This window comes from Equus asinus, chromosome 2 (genome assembly GCF_041296235.1).
Source record: "Equus asinus isolate D_3611 breed Donkey chromosome 2, EquAss-T2T_v2, whole genome shotgun sequence".
Taxonomy (NCBI): Eukaryota; Metazoa; Chordata; class Mammalia; order Perissodactyla; family Equidae; genus Equus; species Equus asinus.
Window position 1 is genome coordinate 125,097,695 of NC_091791.1, and position 12,559 is coordinate 125,110,253.

At 56.5% G+C, this 12,559-nt stretch overlaps 1 protein-coding gene across 8 annotated transcripts in view; it reads right to left on the reverse strand.

The window, feature by feature from the left end:
• LINGO1 (leucine rich repeat and Ig domain containing 1) overlaps window positions 1-12,559 on the reverse strand; it is a 211,764-nt gene that overhangs the window by 13,601 nt on the left and 185,604 nt on the right. The window contains exons 1-2 of one of the 8 annotated variants that reach the window (XM_070497565.1): window positions 4,197-4,338; window positions 3,905-4,008 (exon numbers count right to left, since the gene is read on the reverse strand). The exons of 4 other annotated variants lie outside the window; for them this stretch is intronic. Coding sequence is in view for 1 of the 4 variants with exons in the window: in XM_070497538.1 (XP_070353639.1) it covers window positions 4,197-4,202 (6 nt within the window). In the remaining 3 variants the exon portion in view is untranslated. Of the gene's footprint in view, window positions 1-2,842; window positions 2,867-3,904; window positions 4,009-4,196; window positions 4,843-12,559 lie in introns of those variants that run through there. 3 more of the 8 variants (XM_070497538.1, XM_070497559.1, XM_070497556.1) reach the window with 3 other exon arrangements.

Sequence of the window (12,559 nt, forward strand, 5' to 3'; positions counted from 1 at the left end):
TCGCTCACCCACCATTTCATATATCAGAAACCCTGTGTTCCAGAAATGCAAATCAAGGCCCTAATGAAACATCATTTACACTCATTCCATCAGAATGAATCAAGACGTCCTCCCATAGCAAGTGTTGGTGAGGGTGGGGAGCAACAGGAACACTCATCTCCTGCTGTGGGGAAGCAAAAACTGGCCCAGCCAACCGGGAAAATACTTGGGCACATCTCCTAGTAAAGCTGATCAAGAACATGCCCCAGGCCCAGCAATTCTGCTCCCACTTGTGCGCCCCGGAGGGCTCTGCATGTTGCCTCAGGAGACAGGACAACAAGGCTCCCGGCGGCATTTGTAAGAGCAAAAGGGGAACAACGTACACGCCCATCAAGAGAAGAACGATAGACACACTGTGTCATGTTCAAATGACAGAACACTATGCATCAGTGGAAATGAATGAACTACATCTACTACTATTTGCAACAATATAGATGAACCTTACGAATATCATGTTGAAGGAAAAACAAATTCCAGAGGACTTTTCACAAAGTTCAAAAATAACTATAACTGAACAATTTCTATATATTGAAATGTATGATTTTAAAAAGGCAAGGGAATGTTAAATAGGTAATGTAGGGTAGTGGTTGCCTCAGAGAAAGAAGCCAAGGGATGGGGTGAGGAGAAACACGTGGAAGATGTACGTCGTTATTAAAGGGTTAGTGTTCAGGTTGGGGCGTAGGGTCACAGTGCTCATTATATTATTATTATTAATACTCAAAACTTTGATTAATTAATTACAGGCCATGCCCAGACCAGTGAGCAAGAGCCCCAGACCAGAGGTGAGGAGGAAGGCATTCCAGACCGAGCCCCATGTTCATAAGCTGGGAACTTTGGGTAAGTCTTTCCACTTCTCTGGCTATCAGTTTTCTCAGCTATAAAATCAAATCTCTGTACCACACACGAGGCTAAGACTGAGTGCACATCACTGATATAACCTATGAGGTGCTAGCATTTTGTGAGAGCTTCCTCTGTCTAAATGCTCTGCATACATTAACACACAATTCTCATAATGACCCAGAGGTAACACCTTTGTTATCCTCACTATTGATGGACAAGGAGACGGAGGCCCAGAGAGACTCAGTAACTTGCCCAAAGTCACAGAGTTAGGCAGTGGTGGAGCTGAGATTTGCATGCAGGCATCTGGCTCCAGGATCCACACTCAACAACTTCACTATAAAATGACATCAAAGGAGCTGAACACATGCGAGAAGACTGTTGTCAGCACAGTCCTACTGGGCCCATAGCATCGAAGGATACTCAGTCATTCATTCAACACAAGGATGCCTCAAATGCACTGAGGCACTCTTTCCACAAAGAATCTTCCCTGATTCTGGAATCCCTTGCTTTCTGTGTCTCTGCAAAGTCTGCTACTGCCTCAGGACCATCCAGTCTCTCTCTCTTCCTGGAGGTCCACTGCCCACCTCCCCCCAGGAGCAAATCCCACCCTCCACTGAGTGCCTGTGTGTGCTCCTGCATATCTTGCCTTCGGCTCTCCCCAATTCCTGCCTGGGGCATCCTTAACATCACCTAGCTCTGTCCATCCACACGGGCTGAGGACACTACCTCTTCCAGGTAGCCCTTGCCACCAGCCACTAGCTGCTCCCTGGTGCCTCCCAGTGTCTTCCCTATCCTAGGGGCGAGGCAGGGGAGCCCGGGGGAGGGTTCAGGATTGTCCAGGGTGTTCAAGGCAATCCACGGGGGCCATGGGAGGGCCTAGCCTAGAGCCAAGCAATCAGCTGAGACATAGTATATAGAATAAACGCATGAAGAATGGGTTGGTACAATATTAGGTGTAAACCAGCGTGGTTCTACACTGTGGCTGCCTGGAGGAGGAGGATCTGTGACTTGGAGCAGTCAGGGAGGCTTCTTGGAGGAGAAGCCAGGAGAAGCAGAGGAGAGGGCTTTCTGGGTAGGGATGCTGGACCAAGCCAGGTGATGAGGGGATATGTAAATGGACTGGTGGGAACAGAGCAGGGAGCTGTTAATGGGTAACCATAGGGGCAGGGAGCCTGGGGCTGGAAGGCCACTATCCTTCCACAGAGTGCCGCACACAGGACAGCTAGACCAAGAGGCCCCAAGCAGCAGACCAAGGCCCTGACTCTGAAACCGGCACCACCTAATGCCTTCCCTCCCTAGCCTTCCCTAGCCCTACCCGACACACTGCCTCACGCCTCCACAGGACCCTGTGCAAATCACTGTACTGCCTCACTTCTCAACAGGACTGACCCCCCCCAGCCCGAACTGCGATCCTCCTGCCATTTGCTTCAGGAAGTACTTGGAGAACAGCACCAGATGAGCCATCACAGGACCAGCGATCCTGTCTGGCTTTATGCTGAACAACAACCCACCCTCACAAGAGAGGTTTTTTCCCCCTCCAGTGTCCCTCTGGAATTCTGGCTTTTAGAAAGCAATATCTAGTATGGGAAAAAACAGGTATTCAGAGGCAGGGGATGGAGGAGCTGACCCGCAGGATCAAAGAGGACTATTGCAAGGAGTAGAGCGGTCGCTCCATCTCCCTCTAGTCACACAGGGGCCCTCAGCCCAGGTGCCATGATACTCAGCTTCGGGCACACACCCATCCCTCAAAACTCGGCCCCTTGGATTAGGGGCCCACTCTAACTCCTTAGCCTTGACCAAGCCCTACCCAAGGCCCATCTCACATTTAAATTGGCAGGGAGTGGGGGAGGGGGTAGAGACAAGAAGACCAGAGGGGGCCTGTCCTTGCCTTTGCTATGCCCCCCTCCAGGAGGGCAGCTGGGTGCTGCTGGGAGCCCCTATCTGGGTTCTAAGGAGTTCTCACCTCTGCCACCTTATCCTCGCTCCTGCCTCAGGGCATGGGGAGAAAGCAGGAAGGCCAGGCAAGCTGTCCCAGCAGACCAGGTGCTGGGATCTTCCCAGAGGTGTGAGGACTCTGAGCCCCTCCCGGCCCACACAAGGACAAAACAGCAGACCCTCTCTTCCTCACTGGCACTCCCCGCTGAACGTGGGGAAGCCCCAGGCTCTCTGCCGCCTGGGTGCCGCGGTTCATTGCTCCCTGGGCATGGGAGGCACGACTGCTAGAGCCATTGGCACAATGACCAGCAGGGCTGAGCCTGGAGCCACGGGCCAGGCTGGGCTGCACACCCTCCAGCTACCCAAGCCAAGCAGAGGACTGCCCAGATGGCACTGCTCCCCCACCTCAGGGCCTCCTGCACTCCCAACCCACCAGGGCAGAGCCATTCCCATCCTCCCAGATGCCCCTTCTCCCCCACCTCGACCCCAGGACCTCTGAGAACAAAGAGGAGATGCCGATGCCTGCAGAACCAGGGCTGGATGGGGCTGGGCTGGGACCAAGGGCAAAAAAACAGGGAGGGGACTGCCACTGGGCCTGGCCCCACCCCTCCTCACAGTTGGGTCCACCTGGAGGGATATATCTCCTGGGGGTACCTTGGGGAGCAGGAAGCCACAGCCCACCTTCCAGGGGTGGGGGGCAGAGCAGGGGCTCCCTCCTCACCTTCCTCTTCTCAGCTGGTTTCCACCTCCCACAGGCTCTGCCTCAGAATGAAAAGTGGGGCAGGAGGAGGTGAGAAGCCTGGGCTGAAGACAGACAAAGGGGAGAACCCTGAAGGGTTCCTGGGTCCTCCTCAACCCAACCACTATCCCTACCCCCATTTCTCCTTTTCTCCCCCTGATGGGCAAGAGCTGGAAAGGGGCTGCTCCTTGTGAGGGGAGAGAGCTGGTGCCTGGGCTGGAGCCTGTGGAGGAAGCTGGTCCCTGACCTGCATCCACCAGCTTAGGGGGACCTGGTGCTGGCTAGGGCTGCCTGGGGGGTATCCGGGGTCTGTGGAGAGAGGCAGCCACCCAGCGCTGAGCAGGGGCTTACCCTCCAGGGTGACCAGCGTTGGAATGGTAGGGCCAATGGAGGACCAGCAGGACTAGGACGCCGGTGGGGGCCCCTCCGTAGCTCTGGGGTCCCAGCTAGCCAACCTGGAATTTGTTGGGGTGGGAAGAACGGAAAAGGAAGAATCTTCAGATCTGTGATCCCAAAAGGGGGTCTGGGTAGCGGTGGGGGGCCCCGCAGCCCCAGGAGGACGCAGCCTGGGCCGACGGCGGCCCCCGGCGGCGCTCGCAGCGGGGCTGCCCTCTCCGGGCTGGGCCGCGGCCGTCGGGCTCACCTGCATCTTGGGCGCGCAGTCCGTCCGCTCGGCTTGGTCGCCAATCGCATGTTTCCTCCGCCGGGCCCCAGCCCCTGCCCAGCCCCCCCCTCCGTCTCCTCCTCCTCGTCCGACACCTCCGCCTGGCAGTGCACGCACCCTCTCAGGGCTAACCGTCCGTCTGTCTGGCCACGCGGGCGGGAGCCAAGCCGGAGCCGGAACCGGGGCCAGGGCAAGAGCCCGGGGGTGGGTAGGCAGGAGACCGCGGCCCCGGCGGGCAGAGGGGCGGGTGCGCTCAGGACGCGCGATGCCGGTTCCACGAGCCTGGTTCCGCACCCCGGGCCGGCCTGGAGCCGCCGCCGCCGCCTCTGTCTCTGCCGCTAGGGCCGGGGTCGAGGCCGGGCGCGCTCCGCAGCGGGGCCGGAGCCAGGGCTGAGACCGGTGGGCAGCGGCCGCGCATGCTGCTCGGAGCCCCGCGTCGGGAGAGGGGCCGGAGCGGCGCGGGTGGGACTCCGCACGCTCCGGGGGCCGGGACCACGACCCACCGCCTGCGCTGTCGCCGGCTGCCCGCGCCGGCTGCCCGCACCGGCTCCCGCCCGGGCTCCGCGCTCTGCCGCGGCGCGGGGAGGGAGCGCGAGGAGCGAGGAGAGAGCCAGGGAGGGAGGGGCCGAGGGAGGGAGGCAGCGAGCGAGCCAGAGCCAGGCGGGGGAGGAGAAGGCGCGGCCGCAAAACCAAGGGAGGGGGTGGTGAGGCGGGGACTCGAAGGGGGCGGAGAGCGAGGCGCACCCCAACCACTGCCCCTTATGCATGGGGCAGCGAAACTGGCAAGGGGGGCGCAGGCGAAGGGCGCGTCAGCCTGGCGCCTGAGCCACGGCCCCGGTGTTCCAGCCCTGCACACGGCCGCGCCCCTCCGAGTCCCGGGCTCCGAGGAGTCCCGGGCAGCACGGGCCCGAGGAGTCTGACCCGAAGTCCTCCCTGGGCGTGTGCGCGCACGCTCGCGTGTGTCACCCGTGTCAACTGGGGTCACTGTACCCTGCTTTGTGGACGGACACACGCACGTGAACAGGCAAGGCTCCCCACCCAGCCAGGGTTGTTTGGAGGACGGCGTGGGTAGGGTCAGGCCGGGAACCTCCGTCCCGCGCCTTGTCCCCTTTTCTCGGAAATCTCGGCGAATAGCTGGAGGGCCCACATCGGGGCGGCCTTGGGGTGAATCAGGTAGAGAGGGAAGCCCGGAGGGACCGCGAGGAAGGCGCACCAGCTCCGCGGCTCTACCTCGAGCCGAGTCTTGCGCTACCCTTTGCTGCCTGGGTCCCCGCCCAGCCTGCCTTCCTGTCCAGCAGAGGGCAGCAGGCCGCTCTGGCCGGCTCTGGCCGTGGGCACTGCACCCAGCGAACAGCAGAGAGCAGCCCAGAGCCTCAGTCTGGGCTTGGCTGTCCCTCCGCCGCTCCCCAACGGTCCAGAGGATCCTGGGCTGGGGCCACATACTCAGACGGGCCCAGGGAATGGGACCACTCCTCAGAGATCCAGATTCTCCTTGACCAGCAGATACAGAGAATCAGCTGACAGAGGTTTCTTGGCAAAGACTCCTACAATCCTTGGGACCTCACCTCCTTCCACTATACACCTTCCATCTCCCTGAAGCCAGATGCCCTTTAACACTAAGCTAATTTGATTGGAATGACCATCATTCCTGACACTACCAGGCACACTCACCCCTTCTCCACTGTTGGGAGTGCACCCCATTAGCACATTAGTGCTCCTGACACCTTAAGCCCACAGGGTAGGGGTTCCACATAGAGAGAAGGAAGCTGAGGCTAGAGGGCAGGAGACTGGCCCAAGGCTTCTCAGTCTCTGAGACAGACCCTGGAATCCTGCCCCAACCCCCACGGAGCCTGCCTGACATTCACTGCAGACATCAGGCTGGCATGGTGGGGCCACCAGTTTTCCCTCAACCCCAGCACCATCTTGCTTCTCCACTGTCCAGCCTCACACACACAGCCCAAAGAGTTGCATGGACCTTTCGTTCCAGCTAAACAGAGTCTGGGTACTTCTCAGTCTCACTGCCACACCACCACTCTGGACACTTCTGCCTGGAGAACCGTCTCCTGTCTTCTCTATGTCCATCCTCATCCTAGGCCTAGCTAGAGCCCTTCCTAGCAGATACAGATGCTGTGTTGTGCACTCTACGTTCATCCTCCAACAACTCAGAGAGGAGGCGCTGCTGTTCCCCTTGTGACAGAGAAGAAAGCTCAGGCTCAGACAGGTTACAGGACTTGCCCGTGGTCACACAGCTAGTAAAGCCTGGAAAAGGAATTTGAATAGCCTTCTAAAGCTGAGTAAACCACTAGGGGGCGGGCTTGGCAGAGGGACTTACAGGTGGGAGGGGAAGAGAGGAGGCGGCACAGGAGTCTCCCTCCCTCCAAGAGCCCAGCGAAGGCGGCTCCCTGGCCTCTCAACTCTGTGCTGCCTGGAGCCCCTTCCCAGGTTCCACAGCTTCCCCTCTCCCCCACCCCCCCACCAGCTGTTGTTGAGTTAACCGTGAGCTCCTGCCCTCCCGCGCCGCCTCCTCCCACCAGCCCGACAGGAATAGACGCTCTCCAACTCCTGCGTAAAGGCTCCGCCAGGCACCCGCCGGGCGTGCAGACCCTCTGGGGGGGCGGGAGCGGGGGCGGGGGCTATTCCTGGAGCGGCGACTGACGCAGGGACTGCGCGGCCACCAAGTATCTCCGCCACCCACTCACCTGCTCCCTGCCTCAGTGATCTCGGCGGAGAAATGGGGGAGAACCCATTGCCCCCAGCCTGCAGCCCCCAGATGCTGGCTGAGGAAGTTTGCCTCCTGGGGAGGGATCTGCTGGGGCCCACCATTATCCCTCTGAGTCTTGAAGGCAACCAGGATGACCAAAGAGCTGTGTCTGGGAGGAACTGCCCCGCAGCCTTAGTTCTCCATTGTAAACAGTATCCAAGTCCTTTCCCTTTCCGTTTCTCCAAAAGATATGACCCCTCCCACCATCCCCTGTCTCATTGCACCTGTGGAAATATTGGGGAGGGGGAGGCTTTTGGGGAAGAACTTGGAGAAAAGGCCTTTTTGAGAGTCCAGCCTGGGCCTGGTGAGAGTGGAGGCCCCTGGCCTTGTCACTAGAGACCCCATAAAAGGGGGTCCTGTCCCTGGGTCCTCACCCAGTCAGAAGCCTCTGCGTGAGCTGCAGAACCTGTCTCTCTCCACTCCTGTCTGGGAAGGTGGCCCCCAACCTCTCAGAGATTTCAGGGCCATAAGAATGTGAAACATCAGGGGGGCCCATCCAACTTCACTGGCACAACTGGGGATTATATCCTCACCCACTCCTCCAGCCCTTTGTCCTCGCTGGCCCACCTGCTCAGCATGCCCTTACCCTGGTTTCCACCTGAGCGTCAAGACCAAGCTAAGACCAATCTCTTCCATTCCTGTCTCCCCTCCCCAGACTGAAATGGCCTTAGAGGCAAGGGCCCAGTCTCCTCCTTCTCTGTGCTCTGAGCAGGAGCTCCCAGGAGCAGGCCTGAGCCCATGTCTCATGAGTGGGCTTCAGGGTGAAAACTCAGCAAGCCCCGATGACGGAGGAGCTGATATCTGGAAGCAGAAGGAGCCAGCCTGCTGCAGCCTGAGTGTTCCCAGCAAAGCAAAGGAGCTGGAATGGGTTTGCCAGGGGACTCTGGAGTAGGGGACGGGACCCTCTAACATTTATTCAGTTCCTACTGTAAGTCAAGCTCTGAGCTATACTTCACATACTTTGTCTTACTTCAAGATTGGTAGTGCTGTGCCCATTACACAGAGGAAAAAACAGGTTCTGGGAGGGCTGGTATCCTGTCCAAGTTCACTCTGTTTGTAAGAGGGAGAGCTGGGCCTTGAAGCTCTGTGTGTGTCTGACATCAGAGCCCAAGCTCTGTTCTCCCCCACTCTGGGAGGCTGTGGATGCAGGAGGCAGGACTGGGCCCCAAGGCACAGGAAGGAATGTGTGGCACACACAGGCTTGCCTGCATGCCTGCTCTGTGCTGCTCCTGCCCGCTTGCATCCTAGCAGCTAGAGGGGTTTTACAATGATGATTATTTCTGAAGGCACTTGAAATTAATGACAGCTCTAAAATGGCTGGGACAGTGGAGTCATTGCTACGACCTCTAATTAGCAGGAAAAATGGAGACCAGGAGCTGGGGAGGCAGGTAGGGGCTCGGCAAGTGGCACCGGGCATGGAACAGAGCTGGGGAAGTGGGTTGGAGCCAGCATCCAGCTGGAGGTCCCTGTGGAGCAGGTGGACCCCATGTCCCGCTTTATGCCACAAATTGGATTCTGAGCGCTCTTCTTAAAACTTGTTGTGTGACCTTCAGAGCTCACTCCCTGTCCCTAGGTGAAAGTTTCCCAGCTATGCAATGGGGGGTTGGGCCGGAGGTCTCTAAGCTCAGGGCTCTGTGGCCCTGCCTAGACAGTGGGCAGACTGGGATGAGGCCTCAGGCAGGGGCTCCTTGAATGCCTAGGGGGCTGAAGCCCAGAAGCATGGGGCCCTGTAGCCTCCAAGAGCCACTGACAAAGCCCCACACTCACCCATGCTGGGGTCACTGCGGCCACTGGGATGATGAAGTCCTAGAGATTCTGGCTGGAGTGAAGTGGATCAGGAAGTGGCAAAAAATCCGTAGGTCAGAGCCCCATGCTGGTGCAGCTGGGGGCACTGGGGTGGGGGGTAGATGAGGGGCTGGCAGGAAAGTCCCCTCTAGAAGTGGGCCTAGGAACTGCAGCCAGGGTGTGGGCCTTCCTGCCCCCTCTTTAGCCCCTCCCCAAGAGCCAGAAGAGACTCAGGATGCCACAGTCCCACCTAGGCATATTACAGAGGGTTAGGCTGAGGTACCTAAAAGGGAAAGGACTTAGTCAAGGTCACTCATTCAGGTGCACCCCACCCAGCTCTGGTCCTCCAAGTCCTGCATGGGACAGGCAGCCAGCACAGGGAAGGGCACCAGGGCTCAGCTGAAAGGGACTTCTTTGCACAGTGGCTGGCTCAACTGGATGTGGACATGCGTTGGTTGACATGGAGGGCCATCCATTGTGAGTACAGGCTGAGGCCAAGACTCCAAGGGCAGCAGTATGGAAGCCCCACCCCCACTTCCTTGGGGCATCCTCTTCCCTGGCAGCCCCCACTGCAGGCATGTCTTGTCATCGAGAGCTTTCTCAGACCCTAGACCTGCTTCCTTGAATCCTTTCCCCTCCTCCCTTTCCAATTCAGGGCCCTGTGTGGCCCCCTCCTTCCAGAAGCTTTCTCTAAGCACCTCCGTCTCCTGCTCTGAGCTGGGCTTTGTGTCCTTGGGCATCTCTCTGAGGCTCAGTTTCCCCTCTGTAAGATGGGAATACCAGTAGGACCCATTTCTCGGAGTTGGTGTGAGGATCTCCTGACTAAACGTATACCCAGTACTTGATGCTGAGCCTGGCATGCAGTAGGTGCTTAATAAATGTAGGTGTTTTTATGGTTATTATACTTACTGTTATGGTTGTTCTCTGCTCCCTGACACCACAGCCCCTCTGCAAAGATGGGGTCTATCCAAAGGTCCCTTTCAGCATTCCCACTAGGAGAGGTCTGGACCAAGTTCTCTGTCTTCTGAGAACTGGGAGTCCCCTGAGGGCAGGGAATGATCCTGTGTCCCTTCCAGTTTCCGCAGAGGGCGCAGAGCCCTTATTCAGAGGGTATGATGGATGCAAATTAAACTCAACTGAAATCATTAATCAGGAAGGAGCAACGGGTTCCTCTGGAGAAAGGGATGCAGAGGCATGGGGGCAGGGGTACTCTTGAATCCTCAGCTCTCACTTCCCCTCATCTCAGGACCTGGGTCACTCACACCTCCACTGGAAATGCTCCAGCATTTGTGACATTCACTTATCTGAAGGCAATGTGGGCAGCAACCTCCACTATTTGGAATGACCCTGAAAATCATGGGATGCCAAAAGGCCTTTGGAGGACCCAAGGCAGAAGCCCTGACAGAAAGCTGAGGTCCTGGGGCTGGCCCCTATCCAGCCTGGCCACACAGCCCTGCTGAGCTGGGTGCCTGGCTGCTGTAGCCATAGGAGCTGAGAAGCCGGACATTCGTCCGGGGCCGACTGCCCTGCCCGCCCTGCCCGCCCCGCAGTCCCTCCAGGGGAATACCTGATGCTCCAGACCTTGCAGTCAGCTCTCCTCAGAACACAGGGAAGTGTGCACTCTATTTAAAAACAAAAACTGCAAAAAACACCCAAATGATTAAATTTAGGGCAAAACCAAAAAGCTGTATGACTAAAGGGACCACTCCCTGGCTCTTTAGGAATCTGGGCTCCTGGCTTGGCAGAGCAGTTTCTCCCAAGAGCCAGGCTCGGCTGTCCCCGTGGATCATGTCAGGGGGAACTTAAGCTAATATGTGCAAACAGGCAGCGCTATTAGCAAATCCATTCATTAAGTGCTTGTCTTGAGTTCTGTTGCGCAGGAGACTTGTTTATTAACTTCAGTCGGAACCTGTTATTAACTTAAGTCAAAGGCAGTGTGGCAGCTCAGAAGGTATCCAGCCTCAGAGTCAAGCAGTCTTGAGTTCCAGTCCTGACTCTGTCTCTAAGGGCCGTGTGACCCTGAACAAGTCACTTCACCTCTCTGAGCCTCAGTTGCCCTGTGATAGAGAGCCCCTAAGATGACCCCCGATGGTCTCTGCTTTCTGGTATTCCCACCCTTGTGTAATCCCCTCCCCTTGAGTGTAGGCTAGACTAATTGAGTCACTTCTAACGAACAGAATATGGCAGAAGTGATGGGCTATCACTTCTGAGGTGAGGTTACAAAAGGACTCTGGCTTCCATCCTGGGTACCCTCTCCCCATCACTTGCTTGTTTGCTATGACAGAGGCCAGCTGCCATGTTATTAGCTGCCCTGTTGAGAAGCCTGCACAGAAAGGAACCGACACCCCACAAGGCCCTGAGAACCGCCAATAGCTACACAAGCAAGCTTGGAAGCAGACCGTCCCCAAGTCCAGCCTTGAGATGACTGATGCTCTGGCTGACCCCCTGACTGCAGCCTTGTGAGATACTTTAGCCACAGGCACCCAGGTAAGCCTCTCCTGGATTCCTGACTCACAGAAACTGTGAGATAACAAATATTTGTTGTTTTACACCAGTAAGTTTTGGGGTGATTTGTTATGCAGCAGGAGATAACTAATACATGTTCTGTCTGTAAAGTGGGCATAAAAATTCCTTTCTCCCAACCTGGTGGGGGCACTGAGATAATGAAGGCAAAGGGCCTGCAGCCGGCCATGGTGAAAAAAGACAAGGCGACTTGGTGGTTATCTAGTGAAGTTGAAAAGCTGCACTCTATAACCCAAAGAATTCCTTCCAGGCATAGACCCTGGAGAAACATGTCCATGGACAACAAGTCCAGGAACGTTCACAGGGTGTAATGTTTTAATAGTGAAGGGTTGGAAATGCCCTAAATGCCTATCACTGAGAGGAGGCAGGAACAGAAGGTGGTATAATCACAGAGTGGAATACTACACAGCAATGAAAATGGTAAGCCAGGGCTACGCAAGTCAGCGTGGCTGATCTGACAGGCACAATGTGGAGGAAAAAGACTAAAGATATGCACAAGATAGTGTCGTTTATATAAGGTTTAAAAACAAGCCCCAAACTCTATAAACTGTGTTGGATACCTACATATATAGGAAAAATACAAAACCATGCATGAGAATGCTCCATACTGATTCCTGGGGGGCGGAACCTCTGGGGAGAGAGGAGGGGGGTGGATAGACTTGGCCTATCCTGAACCCCATCCTCTGGAGTGTCTGCCATGAGCATTTTATCCTTTCAACAATCCCTGGGGTCCATCCTATTCTTATCTCTTCTTACAGAGGAGGAAACTGAAGCACAGGGCCTCCAGGCAGATATTCCTGGGCTTTCAAGGCCAGCGGGGGGCCAGGGCTTGGGTCCCCACTTTGCCACTAATGTGAGGGAGGCCACATTATCTCCCTGGCCTCAGTCTATCCTTCTGTAGCACGGAGAGACTTGCCCCCTTCCCCCTTGGTAGGTGTGGATTGAGATGCTGGGAATGTCTTGACTAATCCATCTGGAATATTTGCAGAGCCCCCGTGAGCCAAGCCCGGGGCCAGCTACATAGCACGGGAGACTAAACACAAGGAGCCCTGGACAAGAGAACGTGTGAATAATATGCTTCAGTTCAAGGCAGTTCAGTTTGGTTCAGTTTTGCATTGCCTCAGTTCACAGGCAGACAATGGCTGAGGTTAAGGAATACTGCTTGAGCACCTACACTGTGCTGGGCCCTGTATCAGGTGCTTTTATGAATGATCTCACAGAAGCCTCAACCACAACCCAGTAAAGTAGGAACTGTTATCATCCCCACAGAATC